Genomic DNA, 16,731 nt, shown 5'->3' with positions numbered 1-16,731 from the left:
TTGGAAGTGGGTAAAAGGTGAAGTAGAAGCTGGAAAATACTCAGAATAGAAAGAAGAAATTACTTTTTTTTTTTGTTGTTGTTTTGGAGCATCCGATGAGTGTTTTCTCGGTTTCGTTTGATATGATAACAGTGCTTGGGCTCTGAATGCAAAATTAAGTAAGCAATTATACATGAACGTGGTTTTCGCAGCTTGTTATCGTACGCGTGACGAGAATAATGGTGCGGAGACTGTATGAGCATGTACACAACCTGCCTTAACTGAACCAAAGATACTGAATACAACAGTATCTTTCAACTGAAACAGAATGTCTGCAGAAAGAAAAGAAATCCTTAAAAAAAATTAATGAACTCGAGCATAGCTACGATAACTATATTTCACGATTGTCTCTTCGTGTGTATATGTGTTACATATTTCTGACGCCATTGTCTATGACCGGAGGGTGCAAGTCTATCTTCGTGCAGGGACAACCCAGGCAATAACGATCGATGAAAGTTTTCAAATTTCCCCCTCACCCCCTCGCAGAGCGTCTTCAAGAAAAGCTCAAGCAAAAGCCAGGAAAAGGAAGCCGGGAGTGCTGTTCATAATTTGCAGACATCTACGTCAGCGAGCGAAAATCAATGGCAAAGGGAAATGGGGAGGGGTATGTTGGGGAGGGGGGGGCAATGCATGCAGAATTTCTCTGTCGTCCTTGCCCGCCCCCATCTTCTCAACCTCCTTCCCTCAATCTGCCCGTTCCTTTCGCACGCGTCCTCAAATCGATCTCCGCCGCGAACATGACATTCATCGAGAAAAGGCTCGTGCCGCGCCCGCGCCGTCTCCTTTCCTTCGCCTCACCCTTCTAACCCCCTTCCCCGACCTCTCTGTTTTCCTCCTGCCAGCAACTGCAGAGCGAGATGTGGGGGGGGGGTAGGGAGGATGGGACACTACTGTGGCAGCCGATGACCACCGCGCCGTCTGCTGGTGACCTCCGAGCGATGTGAGTCGCAGAGGTGCTAGTCTCGTCTGCTGCAAACGTCACAACAGCAATCAGTGTTGGTACGTCACTATACGTCATCCAGACATATCGCCGAGAGACGAGGAAGCCCTCGGATTGATGTGCACAGAAAGATCGAGGCTGCACCACTCCCTCCGTGATCGCCTTGCCCGCCCTCCGTGTCGACGACACCATCTCAGATGCCAGACCACTCACCGACCCTCTCGTCTCTTCCTTTGTCCATGGCGTGAGTAACACAAGTCAGCACTAAAGAAAGGAAAGCAATGCTTGCATGCATTTTAGGTTCGCAGTGCCCTGGCGCAGGAGACTTTCTTGCACTCCAGAAGGACGGTGACCTTCGTATGCCGGCTTGATGGATGTCACAAAGTTTTTCTCTGAGGTTAGGGACCGTGTGGGCGGCGTTGTAGCCTTATTGTGATGTGAGGCTAACACGAGCAGTGATTTTGCAGTGCGCTTAGATCGTTTTCACAGCACAACAGCTTTTGATGAGCGGGATTTTAGCGATCCTGTTTTGATTGCTGTTTATAGTAGAAGTATTCAGTGTGTCACGTGCTCACAGTCCGACATAACTGCCGTTTGTGACGTTGCTCCAACATTCACATAGGTATTATGTTGATAACTGCTCGCTAACAACGTCGCCAGGCACATCTAACCCATCAATTCTTTGTGGATATATAATATCATAGAATAGCCACGACCCGATAAGCTGATGGAGTGTACGGCAATCGCTTTGTGATGTTGTTTAGTCTTGAACAAAATAAAAGAGAGAAATAAATAAATAAAAGTTTGGGATAAGTTATTGAACCTAGATTTGGACGGGACCACACCGCCCTCTTTTGCCAGGCAGCATATACTAATGAATGCAGGATCGATCATAAACTGGTGGAAGTTGAAAACAAAAGTGAGTGAAAATGTAAGAATCTGAACACCTCATTGCGTGTTTGGTGACAAACGACTTTAAATTTCCATCAAAACGAATACAACACATCTACTTCCCATTTGCCCGAAAACTACGGCGCTGACTCGGAAATGTGTAAGTCATTGTTCTCAGCACTAAAGTAAACAAACCACGTGGCGCGGGGTGACTCGTACTGCTAGACACCACATACTGAAGACACATGCATTTCGCTCCCCTGTGGATGCTTTTTCTCCCCTAAGCCATCGTTTTTGTTTGTCTGTTTTCTGCTCACTGACGGCCGCAAGAAATTGCGCTGGGTGTGATAAAAGGTTTATTTGGACATTTAAATGGATTACAACGCGGACTTCTGACCTGCCAACCTGTGTATGTGGTATTCGCGCAGAGCTCAATGCCATGTTGTCATGGACATTATCATCTTTTGCACTGGTGCGATTTTAGCAGAGCAGGTGACGACCGTGATGTGACAGTGACACGACCTTATCGATATAAATGTGGATATTGTTCTCATTTGAAGATGACCGTTGACAAAGCTCAAATGATCACGTGGTCTTTGGTGTGGCATCATCGGTGACGCTAGCTCTCACCTGGAGCGCCTCTCCGCGCGTCGGATGCGACGCTTGACGTCAGCGACGCCTGCAGCAGGTGCCAGCATGATGCGCGAACTGAGCCGCTCGTCCGACAGCAGTCGCACCAACAGTCGCGAGATGCTGGAGGTGGTGCTGCACAAGAAGGACGACGACGAGCGTCTTACTCCTCACCATCACCACCACCACCAGCACCACATGCAGCAGCTGCACCAGCTGCGCAGCACGGACAGCGGCACGCGCCTGTCGCCCATGCTGCTGCGCACTCCTCACTTGCAGCAGAACAACAACTTGGGCGACTTCAGCCGCGGGCCCTCCAGCTTCTCGCGGAAAAGCCTCTCGCGACAGTCCCTCGACAGCAACTCACACATCAGCGACGTCTGCGACGACCGAGAGAACCACCAGCATCACCACCAGCCCCACGAAGACGGCGCTGGTTGCGCATGCGCATCCGGTACGGGCATCTTCCTGCACAGTTTGGGGCTACTGGCAGTGGCCTCCCTTGTCCTGAGCGCCATGTCGCTGCTGCTGCTGTCTGCCGTCTCGCAGGCAGTGGACACCGGCCACTCTAACCATCACCACAGTCTAGGGGCCACAAGGAATCCGAGCCCCAGCGACGACTCCGCCAAACGGGAGCCGCCGGAATCCTACAAAATCGCCACCTCGTCTTCCGGAAGTGACGCTAAAATCAGCAGCACCAGCAGCAAGAGCCAGGGCGTGGGCAAAGGCTGGGGGGCCGCTGAAGGGTTCACATTGACGGGACAAACACTGGCCACCACTGCTGACCAGAGCCCGGATCTCGAAACCAGGAAGGCCTTGGGGCGATTTGCCGGAACTCAGAGCCTAATAGAGGCCGCGGTTGCCATGACGACGCTGGTTGTGGTGGCTAACCTGTGCTGCCTGATGGTGTGCTGTATGCAGTGCTTCTTCGCTGCCAAACTCCTCAAAACGTACGAAGGCGAGGCGAGGTAGGTATCTCTTGTTCCGAGTAGTACCCCGGGTTGACCCCATGACATGTATTGACGGCACTATGTACCCGTTTGACTGATTACTTTCCTTTATTGTCTGAAAAGCTGTAGAACACTCGTCGCGATGGAATGGCGATGTGTAGAGAGTAACATAAGCAGATGTGATTCCTGATATTTGACCTGAAGAATAATAATAAGAAGAAGCAGTTTATTACACTGCAAAGTCCTTTAGCTCCAAACGTTTAAAGCACGTAATCATTGAACTGGACCGCAGAGATGCACACAATCTGTAATTAATGGTGTCTATTTATAAAAACCACTCCTGCAAAGGAGTGATAATGAGGCCATATCAACAGATCACAGACTGCAATGCGATCGGTCATTGAGGACCGCGTTCATGTGCGCGCACTGAGTGAGTAGGGTTGGAAATAATGTCACGGACAAAAGAACAGAGAGAGAGAGCTTTTACCATCCGTCAATCCCACTGAAGTCCGGCTTGGTCTGCTTCTCTGGCGACTCTTTCCGCATTTTCCTGGCTAATGTCTCGCAGTCCTTTTCTTTCACTTCTAGAATAAGAGTGAGGAGAGGAAGCGAAGTGCAACTATCTAAATTCATTTCTCTGAATTAATTGGCGAAAGAGAGAATTTATCCCACTAAAAGCTTGGTCAGTGTACCGACACACAATAAAGTATGACAAATCGACGAATTTTGCAATTAGCAAAATGACATTGCTGCTAAAACAAAAAAGCTTTCTCTCTCGAACACACGCACAACGGACACGTACGCAAACACACATCATCACCACCATATATGAGATATTGATAATAAAAAAAAATATGTCAAGATGTTTGAAACTCAGACTAGAACAGAATAAAAGACATTAACAAATCGATCAATATATAATAAATTGCCAAGCCTACTCACGTATCAGATGTTACGATCTGGAAAATGTTCACAAAACATTTGCGAGTTGGGACATTAGAATTATCTTGTTACCATGACAACGCCATTGTTTTATGACATTATGACTACATGTATTTAGGTTTTTGGGATGGTATACAAAATTTTGCCAACGTTTAGATTTAGATGTTTTCTTGGTTACTTCTTTTGTTTTTAATTTTCTTTCCTTTTTTGTGTTGTTTCGCATCCTATGAAGCCATCTCGTTCACCGTCCTCTGATGTGGCGATTGATGTAGACCAGGATATTTGTGAAAGATGGTGCAGTGTGGGTGGGTCCTGTGATCCAGTCTCTTTCTGATGGGTGAACAAAACTGATGAAGATAATTTTATTGGATTTTGTTCGATTTTTTTTTTACAGACACACACACACAAAATAAGAGACCAAAAAAATCCAGCTATTTGTTTGGTCATGTCTTCGCTCTCTAAAAGTGTAATTACTGTTGAAGGGAACTGTGCATCTGTCTGCTACGAATGTTGTATTATGCTATAATTATTATTAGGTGGAAGTGAAGAGTACATATGTCCATGTGAGTGTTGGATCTTTCAATGGCGCTACCTTTTCTGAACTATTTCCAGTACTGTGAATGAGATATCCTACATCGTACATCTTTAATTTCCCTGCGAACACCGTATATAATAAGTAATAATTCATGTAAAACCTTTCCCACATCTATCGGAATAACTGTATAAATCCATACAAATCAGAATGCCCAAGTCTTCTAGCTATCATCGTTACCAAGGATTCGCCATCATCGATATCCTCCCAACCCTAACCCATTTCCTGAAGTAATAAAATCTTTGTGGACAGACGAAGATTGGAGCATAAATGGAATAGCAAATACCGACAAATTGACTTTCCAGTGAAAATTGAAAAACAAATAGATGGCCCGGGAACTGTTTAAAGCTGAATTTGTCTGTTGTCTCTGGCTGTACACCAGTGAGGCCAATGGCAGGACTTAGGACTGATGGTCTAACAACGGAAGAGGTTTCATAATACGAAGGTTAAGGTTATAAATATGCAGACGAATCTTTAATCACAGGAAGTCATACACACTATGAAGAAATCTTGTCCAAGCAACACTGGAACATAACAAGGACGTCCATGTCCTTGAACAGAAGCACAGAAGCAGACTCCGCAGGATTCTGATGTCTGGTGGCTCCAATTGACTATGCTGAGTTATCATCCCTTGCCGGGATGGAATGACTCGGCAGTTAATGCTAGTGATTGTTTACAAGCCTCCTTAATGCAAATCGTGAGAGACCAATAGCCCTTGGGTATTGCGCTTGAAGCTTTCATGGAGCCATCGTGCTCGTGTCCTAAGTGGCTTGGTTAGACTGAATATTTCAACTATGCCTCCTCTCTGTCGCTCTCTCTCTCTCATTGCCCCTCGGTGTCTGTCCCCTACATCGTGTTTCTGCTGGCATCCTCAGGGGATTCAGATTATTGGTGTTTCCATGGTAACCGATCTCGCATAATGAAGACCACAATCAGATCAAACTATTTCCCTCCATTTGCTGCACTCTTCAGTAACCATGACTACAGACATGTTATTGACATTTGTTTCGCAATTACATAATATTTGATACACAATGGACTCACAAACTATCCTTACATTACGTTAAGTATAAATCCGTTTCTTAAAAGACAAAATAAAACCAGGCCTTTCTCCACTTTCTTCCTATAAAAGTCTAAAATTTTGAAAAAATGTGCTGGTTATCAACAGAAATCTGTGGCACTAGGAATGCGCCATCGTGCACGGTGCCTCAAGACTTGGGCAATGAGCTGTCTGTTGCCATAACTACAGCCACTGTATATTCACATCTCATGAGAGTTTACGGATGAGAAAATACGCCTGACATATTTATTAAGATAGGCAGACCGACTACTATACCTTCTGTATATATATAATTATATCTCTCACACAGAGATTTTGTCGACCTTTGTGTACTTGTTTGATAGGTATTCAATGTGCTTTTTTCCCGATCATGTAGCAACTTTGGAAGGACTTTGCGAAATGGTGTGACCACTGTCCAGTTAGTTAGCTATCAACATTTTTGTTATACATTTGTAGTGTTTCTCCAGAACAAGTCAAGTAACATCTTGGAAGGTCGCACATCTTGGGAAGTTTTAGCATCCTTGTTATTGTTCAAGCATGCTTCCTTGTCTCGCGAAATTCCCTCATTTTGGACTGTCTCAAACAAAGCGAACTATGGCCGGTGAACCGCATAAAACGGATTCCTCCTCCCCCTAGCTCCCCTACCCTGGTACCAGAGACAGTAATCAAATTTCTAACCCTTAATTTTCATTCGGTTCCAGTTTGTCACGTGAAGACACGGCATCGCTCCTGTTTGCGTATCGTGTGTCCACGAATTATACACGTCCATGGTGTGTGAATGCCAAGTGGTCTGTAAAGAAAGAGGGAAGGACGACACAAAAACGATTCCATTTTGTTTAGAAGCGAAATGGGAGGCGGATGGGTTTACACGGCAGAAGCGCTGCATCCGTTTTTGAAGGGGTGAATAAATGTACCAAAAAAAAAAAAAAAAAGGGGGAGGGGGAGGGGAGGGAAGGCCTGTTGTCAATGGCTTTTTGACATCCTAAAGGTTTCAAACCAGAGAGCAGAAAAATCAGAACAAAATCAAACGACAACACAACACTGCAAACAAAGCACATTCAGGCGACACAAAGTAAAATCAAGATAAAATCGGGAAGTGACCGGAACTAATGTACGATCACTGATTGATACGGGATTTACTGTCTGTTGTATAACTCTTTCTTCCTGCTTTTTTTTTAAGACATTAAAAAATATAAGGAACCAGTCCCGCGTCGCTCTGTATCAACACACACACACAGACGGTCCGGTGGCGCAACGGTTAGCGCCTGTCACCAATGCAGTGAGGACTGGCTGCCCAGGGTTCAGATCTCGTTTCGGGCACGCTGTTCTGTTTCTGCATGTGGCATCTGTTTACAGGGCTGGCTGCCTTGTCATGATATCGCCTTGATTGCTGGATCGGGTAAAAAATATCAATGCCCATCCCCCAGGACATACACACAGAGGGAGGGACAAAGGAAAGGTGTATGTGATGCCGAGTAAGGTGGCAACATGTGATGAACGTCTGACTAGAAATGTATGTGATGTAGTTGTTAACACAGGTGTATTCCTGTGATGCAGGTCACACATCGTGTGCGCCCGTGTGTGACGGATCTGAAGCAGGTCTTATAGTAACTTTACAGTTTCTTTCGAGGAGATAGAAAACACCAACAAGAATCTGAATTTAAGAAATAAATATAAATATCAGAGAGAATTATTAAAAAAAATGATTAATTTATTCCGCAGACACATTAAAATTGCAAACCCCCTTTAACGATAAAAGTATTTCGTTACAGTCACTTCTGTAGCCTAAGTCGTCAGGTTAGTAGGTCCAACATGAAAGGAAAGAACACTACAGTCTTTTTTCAGGATGCCGCTCTTCTCAAAGTCCAGCAAAATCCAGATAAAATAAATAAAGAAAAAAAAACCAGGACAGAGAAATACTGATCTTAAAATCTAATAATAATTACCGTTAAATTTGTAATATTATTAATCAAATATTCCACGATGAATAATGAAAGCTAAAATATTCAAGAGGTGTGTTGTGTGATGCAGGTCCGCCAAGTACCTGAGGGAGTGCTCCAGCAGCCGCTTCATCGCCGTCATGGGTTTCTTCCTGTCCATCCCGGCATTTCTCGTCGGTGAGTAGACCATGTGACCATAGCAAGTGCTTGTGTTTTTAGGGCGGCGAGGTAAAACAATATCAACTTTGCAGTTCCAAGTTGACCTCGTGTCGGGATACTCTGCGTATGTGACTTGCTCTTCACGGATTTTTTTCCGGATGCATCTATTTACAATTTCGTAAAGAGATGCAACCAAATAAAACAAAAACAGTAGGTCACCATCAAGCGAAACAGAAATCGTGGATTGCTATAAAATACCATCAGAAATAGAAATGCGAGCGTTCGTCGGAGACAAATATTTAGGAAACAGGATTTTTTTTTAAGCGGTTTACTATTTCCGATTCTGTTCAAAGTAATCAAGCTCTGTTCAGCAAAATCTTTACCAACTTTAATGTACTTTGTAAGCCTGAGAACCCAGCGTAAAGACTACTCGACTTCTTCAGTCATGAACGGTGGAGATAGTTTGGTTCTTCTGCTTTGCATCTCCATCGTAATATGAGTAGACATGGTTCTATGAGACAAAGGATCGAAGGGAGGGTAACCGCCTCCGATGACTTCAACCGCACAGCTAGACGAACTGTCCGAGGAACCCTCCTGCTAGAAATCGCCACTAGGCGAAATCACTAGACTGCTAGAAATTACCACCATTTTCCTACTACATTAATAGCCTGTACGGTCATGTTTTGTTGGCAGCACTTGTTCTGGCTTGCATGCTACATCTGCCGGCGGGTCCCGCCCTCACGACGGGTGTCATGCTCGGGGTAGGCGTCCTCTTCTGCGTGTTGAGCGTCATGCAGAACGTGTACCACTGGCGGGTGGAGAAGAGTCAGGCAGACGAGGGTGTACCGGTCTATCACAGCCGCGCGCCGCCACCCAGCCGTCAAGGGGGAGGACTGGTGCCGCCCTTGCCTCCACTGACGCCCTCCCAGCCTCACTCCCATCAGCACCACCATCACCATCATGCAGACCACGGTGACTTGAACTCTGCTCAGCAGAATGAACTGTCAACACTTGTCTGATTTTTGTTACCTGTCTTTAGGGTCAAGGTGAACTTGTCGCCAGGGTAAAGTTTAACTTTTGCTACTAGTGTTTCTATACCTGACGATGGACAGGTGTTACTCGTGTTACTGCTGCGTCATTAACAAAGATGATAATAATTGTCAATAGTGTACATAATGCTGAGAGGTCAATAAGTATATAGTTGTTTTATTTTTCAGTAATTAAAATACCTCACAGCAAACATTGTCATAGTGGCATGGGTCACCGGTCATTTCACCCCAGGTAGGACCATTTCATCCCAAGACCGAAAAGCCAAATCGTCCCAGACCCAAAAGACGTATGACACAAGTATCTATTAACATCAAATATTACCAAAAGGGCCATACATTGTTACAACAATATGGGAAGAAATGACCGGCCCCAATGGCATGTTTAACACACGTCAAAACTCATGTTGTATATTGTAGGCTTTATCATTGGAAAGGTCTATGACCATGAGTTTTATGGTACAGTATGTTATATCTCTTTCACCCGTCTATGACAGACGGTCCCAGCTCTTACACCAGTCACACCCTTCATGACATAACCGTTTTTGTACATCCATGTCAGTTTTTTTAACACCTCTTTTTCATGGTGATATTTGTAGACATGTTTCTGGAGAATCACGCTGGTGCCATTCGTTGAGAATATGAAGAATAGGATCTTTTAATGAACTCAGCCCAGTCATCAGAGAAAAAACGAAGTTGCAATCAGGTATATCTTTAGATGGTCTTGTTACTATTACTGATGCTGTTGCTGTATGAGTAACAGCTCTCAAACTTCTGGATGCAAAAGTATGCCGCTGAAACTTATCATATCTTTAACAGTATGCATGCAACCACATAGATTAAGAAAAACTCTGTCTCCAGTTTTGAGAGTGACTATGGCTTGAACTTTTCCACTTACATTTTTACCTGTATTTGAACGATGGTCCTCAAAAATCCATGCATCAAGGGAAATCCAATTTTGCAACAGAAGCATACATACTTTTTGTTTTGGGCGACTTATTACAACAGCAGCGTGGAAAAAATACAGTCCTGAAGCAGGTGCTGTGAAGACACCTGTCCGAGGATTGTATCCATTGCCAATATTTAAGATAACCCTATCAAAGACAAGGTTATTCGAATCTTCTTCAATCGTATCTTTGCTGCACTTGGCATGGAATGCAACCGTGGTTTTGAAATTTTCTGCAGGTTCTGAAAATCAGATGGTTATTAAAGATCATGCACAGAAAGTGATATCATGAACATCCTTGGATATGCTTAATAAACATATTAAAAAAACACGATTGTACTTTTCATCTGTTAGCCTTCCTTCCCTCACTTATCCCATGGCAGCTTTCCCCAATAAATTACTTTCATGAGAAACCATTCTACACTGTCCTCTGCCTGTCCATGAACAGGTTAATACTACACAGTACTGGCTTAACACATTTAGCCTGACCATTAAGCTCTGTTAGAAAAAAAAACAACCACCAACATATAATGTCACAGCAACCAATAACTACAGTACTCTACAATGATACAAACATCTTTGGTCCAATGAAACTGGATTGAATATTTATGGTGTAGTCAATGGCTAAAAGCTTAAATCTTGTGAACTTTAGCAATAGCTGGAGCTAGCACAATGTAATAAAATCCCTGGATACAACACATTTTCATCATAAACTTTAACCTGATGATGTGGATTATACTAAATGAAGCGTATAGCATACTTCTGTAATGTTATAATCACCGACAAACTGAATTCTTATGATGATACCTTAAACACTAACTCACATACCTTCAGTACATACCTTTTAATGATGTCAAATCTCTCTGCAGCTTTATAATATTGTCCTTCACTGAGACCCCATTATGAAATATGTCATCTTTCAGGGAAGAAATTTGCTCTTTCATCTTTATGCAGCTCTCCTCTATGGAAGAAAACTGCTTCTTATTTTCAGCTTGTGATTCAGTAACTTTGCACATTACTTCTGAATATCTTACATCAGATATGGCATGGTGTTCAGTGCATTCTTTCTTCAGTCCAGTGTACCTTTCCTCATTTCTGGACTGCAGCTCAGTACATTCTTTTTTAAGTGCTGTGAACATATCTTTCAACTCAGATGAAACTTTTAGCACATGTGTCAGGATGTCTTGAAACCCACCAGTGCTTGGCACAGTTGGTTCATCGCCTTTGTCATGCATTTTAACACCAGCTTCAGCACTTGAATCCTGCTTTGCATTTTCTTCAGTTGGTAAAACTGTGATGATACCAAAATATGCTTGCACACACTGGACAATGTCTACACCAGCATTGGCTTGACAGGCAAAACATACAGAGTGTTTACCCAGGGAATGCCTTTGGCACCAATCCAGGTCTTCCTCTTTAAGAAGTGTTGCATGCACATCCGTCATGACTGCAGCAGACTTACTTCTGGTACCTCCACAATCAAGAATGTTCCAGAGTCTCAAGAGCATCTGACGTACCCTCTTCATCTCAACTTGTAGCTTATCCTGCTCTGCTTGTGTGACTGCTTGCAGGTCTTTCTTCTTCTGTTCCCAAATTTGCTCAACCAAAGTCACTAGTGTCTGGTGACAGGTGTCCAAGTCATCTTCCAACTTTTGCCTCTGAACATCGATCTGCCGATGCTTTTGCCCTATTGCTGCAAGAGCATCCTCCAGCATAGTGACCTGCTTCATGACCTTCTCCTTCATGTCTGCATCAATGTTATTTTGCACAGGTTTTAGGCCACTGTCAGATTTCAAGTCTTGTACATGATGATTGGAAGTAAACATTCCATGAAAATGCAAACACTGAGAACAAAACTTCTTGCGGCAGTCAGAACAGAAGTAGTTTGCATTCCTTTGTGCATTACAAGCTTCACAGGGTATCTCTTGTAGCTGTTTAGCACCACTGGCATCGTCAGTAATGTAAAAATTTGTCTGCACGTAAGAACAATTACATGTAAAGATGTGAGAGATATTAATACTGGGTGGTGGCTGTTTTATGTTAAATGACATCATACTTCTACTCATTTTGTCAACTTGTCTGTCTTTATTACTATGAACAGGAAAACAAATTTCCCTACAGCAAAACTAAACAACTGAAAAGATCACAGTAGAGCAATTCTTCTTGAAGGTGCCAAAGAGGAAACAGTGACAAAAAACTCTGCTGGTCTCAAGAAATGAACATGAGTCTTGGCAGGAGCTGACAACCCATTTCATCCTGTGCAAAGAGATACATGTAGTCCTAAAAAATAACACGCCAATTAAAGAATTAAGTAATCTTTTATAATTTTATATGTAATAGTAAACTACTGTCATTCACCTGAAACTGTTTAGCCCCTCCTGGAGGAATGCAAATAGCAGTGCGACAAGTAGGACATAAAAAGGTCAAAGTCTGAACAGTTTCAAGGCTGCTCTTGCGAACATGGTGGTCAGTGTCTCCACAAGCCTGCTTCACATCTGCTCCCTGCAGATGAGATGAAGAAAACTAATATGCACCCCAGAAATGAAAGAGAAAAACATGTAGCATAACACAAGCACACTTCCCTCCTGCCCGCACACACAATTATCAATCATAAAAGAACAGCAGCTGCATCCATTTCAGTATACTCACCAACATTCTGCCCATCAGTTCATCAAGGCAGGGGAGACAAAAGGTGTGGAAACATGGCAGAAGTTTTGGTGGTCGCTCACTTCGGTATTCTTCAAAGCAAATGCTGCATGTTGCCAGCATATCTTCTTTCTCACTGCACACTGCTGCTGCCATAATCAGGGATCCCTATCAGCTGCATGAAAAATGGTTAAAGCATACAGAATTATATGCAACATTAACACAACAGCAATGTGTCATTTCTGGCACAAATGATAATTGCTTTAAAGTTAAAATCACATACAGATGACTTTATGGTGGCAAACTCTTTTCAATGTCATGCAAAATGTGTAATGCTTAAAATGATTGATAAGCACCATCTTTTCATATGTAACTGGACTGATCTGCTTTACATGGCTAAACACTGTGACCAAACTAACGGTTAGTTACAGCATCATAAATTTCAGGAGCCAACTAGTCTGTTAGTCTTTTTTGTTCTAGGGAAGAAAGAAGTTGCCAAAGAGAATTTTCTCCGTTAAAGCTCTCTTATTCTCCAGTGTGCTGTTCAGCGCATATTGTGTTCTTTTTCTTATCTGCTAAAGATCCACCCTTAGCCAACCTTGGAGTTCACAAAATACTCTGGTTTATTCTACATGTGTCATTGTGCTGAATTGGATAACTTCTCCATCTGTATGATTCACAACTGTCTTGTTTTGGATTTTAATGTACACTGGATATTACAAAGTTCATCCACTCAAGATCTTGTGTCTTTTATTCACTTACACTGGGAAAAATGTAGGACATCACACAAAGAGACAAGGAAATTCAAAAGGTAAGTTTATTTACAGATTAAGAACTACTTAGTAACTCTAAATTAATACTTTTACACTAGCCTTAATCCTACCTTAACTAGAACTATTCTGAATCATTTGTATTCTACATCAACATTGAACAAATTTAAGCATAAGCACCAGTAGGTTCAAATTATTATAGCTTGCAAAGAGATGTGGATAGTGTGATATCTTCGTTTGATAGCACCAAGGACGTGTATAGGATAGCACTGCACGGGCGGGTATTTGATCGTCTGCGAAGGAATAACTACATGTCAAATTTAAAAAAAAAATAACATGAAAAAGCAAAACACACACAACTCACGGTTTATTATGCGCTGGTTTCGACAAATAATACCACGAAAATGTCTGTTAATCCATTCGGCAACACCAGAAGACCCAATGTCTGCACAACGAGAGGTTGGTTCTGCCTGAGACAAATGCACGAAAATGTCTGTTAATCCATCGAGACCCACGTTCCGCAGAAGACACCCATTCAGAGGCTTCCTGTAACTGTAGGAGTCGTTGGTTCTCGCTGAGATATAGGTTCTTCCTTTACCACAAGACCATGGACGTAACCCAGACTTTGCTGGCATCAAAGACTTATGTTATTTAAAGTCCTCTTGGCATAGCCATTGCAGTCATTCGCTAAACCACGAACTATTGATGCTAAACCGGAAGTTTTGCACCGACCAGCCTCGTTCCAGTAGTTGACTGAAAAAAATCGTCTGCAAGTAGTCGGGATATAAACAGCGCATGAGTAGGACCTGCAAAGGAAAGCAAGCACTACCAGAGGTACACACTATCTCAAGCAAACGCTCGTGCTATATATATATAGATAAAATCAGAGTGAATAAGACTCTCTATAGGTTTATGGTAACAAAATCTCATGATTCCCAAACGGTTTCGAGTTATTTGAGAACCGGAAGTTGAAGTCAAGTTTCGCACACGTGCGTCGTAAACGAAGCTTGTTGACGAAGAGTACGAGCGAGGGACTCGGAAGGTTTGAACGCATTGCGTACCTGCAAATTGTATTGGTGCGTAGATGTAGACAAATAATGTTTGGAATTCTGTGTCTCAGCGCAAATATGTTCGCGAGCACATGCGTGCGTGTTTCGGTGTAATGTGTCGTAATGACACGTTGTCCGGTGCAGTGTTTGAATCTGCCTGTGATTCTTCTTTTACCACATAATATTACGTGCATAGTTGATGTAATGAAATCAAGCAAAATGTTTTTATTCTGTTCATTTTACTTTTATATTGTGTTGCACTACAATTTTTGCCAGTCATAAGAGTTAACATTGAACAAGCCTTGAGTAATAACATTTATGGTTGTTTATATTCACTCTCAGGGCAAAGGAATTTCGGATGTGATACAGCATGGGGAAATCGCATAAAAAAGCACGCAAAGAAAGTCAGGAAAAACAAGAGACAGATGTTCAGAAGTACAAGCTGGAAAAAAGAGAGCATGAGTCATGTATACAAGAGGCTGACTTAGATGTGAAGCAAAACATTGAAACGAATGATACAATAAAACAAAAACCAAAGAAATCAAAAAAGAGCAGAAAGATAACAGCGTGGGAAAAAATTCTATTTCTGAAACACAAGCAGATCTTGATGCAGATTTCCTGGATGCCAAGAGCAAAACTAAGAAAAAATCTAAACATAAGAAAAATGTAAACTGTGTTTCATCTTTGGAACGTGTTGACATAGCAGATGAACTACAATTTCAGGAAAATAATAATGCAGATAGGACTGGTGAAAATAATGTGCAGCACAAAACTGCTGACTTGGAACTTTGCAATGAACAGTCTGAAGACACACGTAAAAAAAAGATGCACAAGAAAAAAAAAAGCAGCGTTCAAAGCATTGAAACACCATGTATAGAAGAAATGTCAGTGTTTGCAAAGACAAAAAGGAAAAGGTCCAGTTCCGAGGGACTGGAACAAATACAGTCCCCTGAGAAAAAGATTCTGATGCAAAGTGAGATGCCCTTAGGTGATGATTGCAGTGATTATAAAGCACATAGGTCTGTGAGCAAGAAAAAGAAGAAGCAATCAAAGGGCGAAAAACATCAAGACTGCTCGGAGTCTGTTGAGGAGAAGGACACAGAACAGGAAAGAAAAGTATCAAAGAAAAAGATGAAAAAGCTAAAAAAAGCCAAGAAAGAGAGTGATTTGCATGTTTCTGATAATGAGTTAGCATTAATAGATGCACCTGGCAATGAAATAGTTTGTGAAAATGTTGAAATCAAGAAAACTAAGCATAAAGGCCTAAGCGGTAAGGAAAAGATGGAAAGCAGTGCTATTTGTAATAATTCAACATACACACCAAGAAATGACAAAAAAAGTAGAATTTGTAAAGTTGATGAAATGGTAGGGAAAGTGAATTCCAAGGATAAGGTAGATCATCAAACTGATGGATTCGGTCAGTGGAACTCACAAATGTTTGAAAACAGTGAACGGCAGAACAAATTCTTACGTCTTTTGGGTGGTTTTAAAAAAAGTGGTGCTCTTGGTACATGCACATCCGACAGCACCACAAATCAAAAGAAGGGTCTTTTTGGTTCTCTAAAACCAACACAGTCACAGATTGGAGGAACTAGAGCAGCCTCATACCAACAGGCAAGTGACATGAATAGCCGGCTAGAAACTGATTTCACAACTGCCTTGTCATACAGCCTTGGAGGCCAGCGGGGCAAGGGGCTGGGCTTCCAGCCTGATCCAGCAGCAGGGAAAAAATTGTATATTGACGTAAACAAGTGTTCGTCAAAGAAGTTTGATGAGTGAAGTTTTTAATGCATTATACAACAGCAAAAGTTGTCTTAATCTAGAAGAAATTGTTTGATTAAAAAACAAAATTCAGTTTTTATGACTAGACATATCCATGGTCTAATTGTTAAATTGTTGGTGTAAAAGGGTGGCTTTTTATCTGCTGTTTAACGTGGAAATGCTTGTATCAAGCTGTTACAACACTGCTGATAAATATGTTTACATGGCTTATCATTGTCTTTAAAATTTGTTGAAAGGGAAAAATTTGTACAAGAGTAATCACTCGCTGTATTGCAGTTCACTGTATCACAGGTTTAAAAAGAAATTCTAATTCTGTATCATGGAGTTTTCATTCTATGCGAGATTTTGC

The 16,731-nt window shown here is 42.3% G+C and overlaps 3 protein-coding genes across 4 annotated transcripts; 2 read left to right on the top strand and 1 right to left on the bottom strand.

Annotated features, from left to right (window-relative positions):
• Nucleotides 1-228: 228 nt before the first annotated feature.
• Nucleotides 229-9,582, top strand: LOC112554270. The gene is made up of 3 exons (XM_025221976.1): nucleotides 229-3,468; nucleotides 8,076-8,161; nucleotides 8,837-9,582. Exons 1-3 carry the CDS (start codon nucleotides 2,525-2,527, stop codon nucleotides 9,160-9,162), a joined length of 1,356 nt encoding a protein of 451 aa, XP_025077761.1. The 5' UTR covers nucleotides 229-2,524; the 3' UTR covers nucleotides 9,163-9,582.
• Nucleotides 9,583-9,609: 27 nt separating this feature from the next.
• LOC112554268 lies at nucleotides 9,610-14,371 on the bottom strand. Its single transcript, XM_025221975.1, has 5 exons — nucleotides 13,916-14,371; nucleotides 12,785-12,956; nucleotides 12,494-12,637; nucleotides 10,977-12,108; nucleotides 9,610-10,377 (listed from the first exon to the last, which is right to left on the bottom strand). The coding sequence occupies exons 2-5, from the start codon at nucleotides 12,935-12,937 to the stop codon at nucleotides 9,956-9,958; spliced, it is 1,851 nt and encodes a 616-aa protein (XP_025077760.1). The 5' UTR covers nucleotides 12,938-12,956; nucleotides 13,916-14,371; the 3' UTR covers nucleotides 9,610-9,955.
• A 135-nt stretch (nucleotides 14,372-14,506) lies between these two features.
• LOC112554271 (lysine-rich nucleolar protein 1-like) lies at nucleotides 14,507-16,590 on the top strand. 2 transcript variants are annotated; one of them, XM_025221978.1, is made up of 2 exons: nucleotides 14,507-14,593; nucleotides 14,943-16,590. In XM_025221978.1, the coding sequence occupies exon 2, from the start codon at nucleotides 15,426-15,428 to the stop codon at nucleotides 16,377-16,379; it is 954 nt and encodes a 317-aa protein (XP_025077763.1). In that variant the 5' UTR covers nucleotides 14,507-14,593; nucleotides 14,943-15,425; the 3' UTR covers nucleotides 16,380-16,590. The 2 variants fall into 2 exon arrangements, with proteins under 2 accessions (XP_025077763.1, XP_025077762.1); XM_025221977.1 differs by having other exon boundaries at nucleotides 14,518-14,627.
• Nucleotides 16,591-16,731: the final 141 nt, after the last annotated feature.

This window comes from Pomacea canaliculata, linkage group LG13, assembly GCF_003073045.1.
Source record: "Pomacea canaliculata isolate SZHN2017 linkage group LG13, ASM307304v1, whole genome shotgun sequence".
NCBI lineage: Eukaryota > Metazoa > Mollusca > Gastropoda > Architaenioglossa > Ampullariidae > Pomacea > Pomacea canaliculata.
Note: the sequence above shows the minus strand (reverse complement) of the source record. Positions and strands in the feature narration are given on the sequence as shown.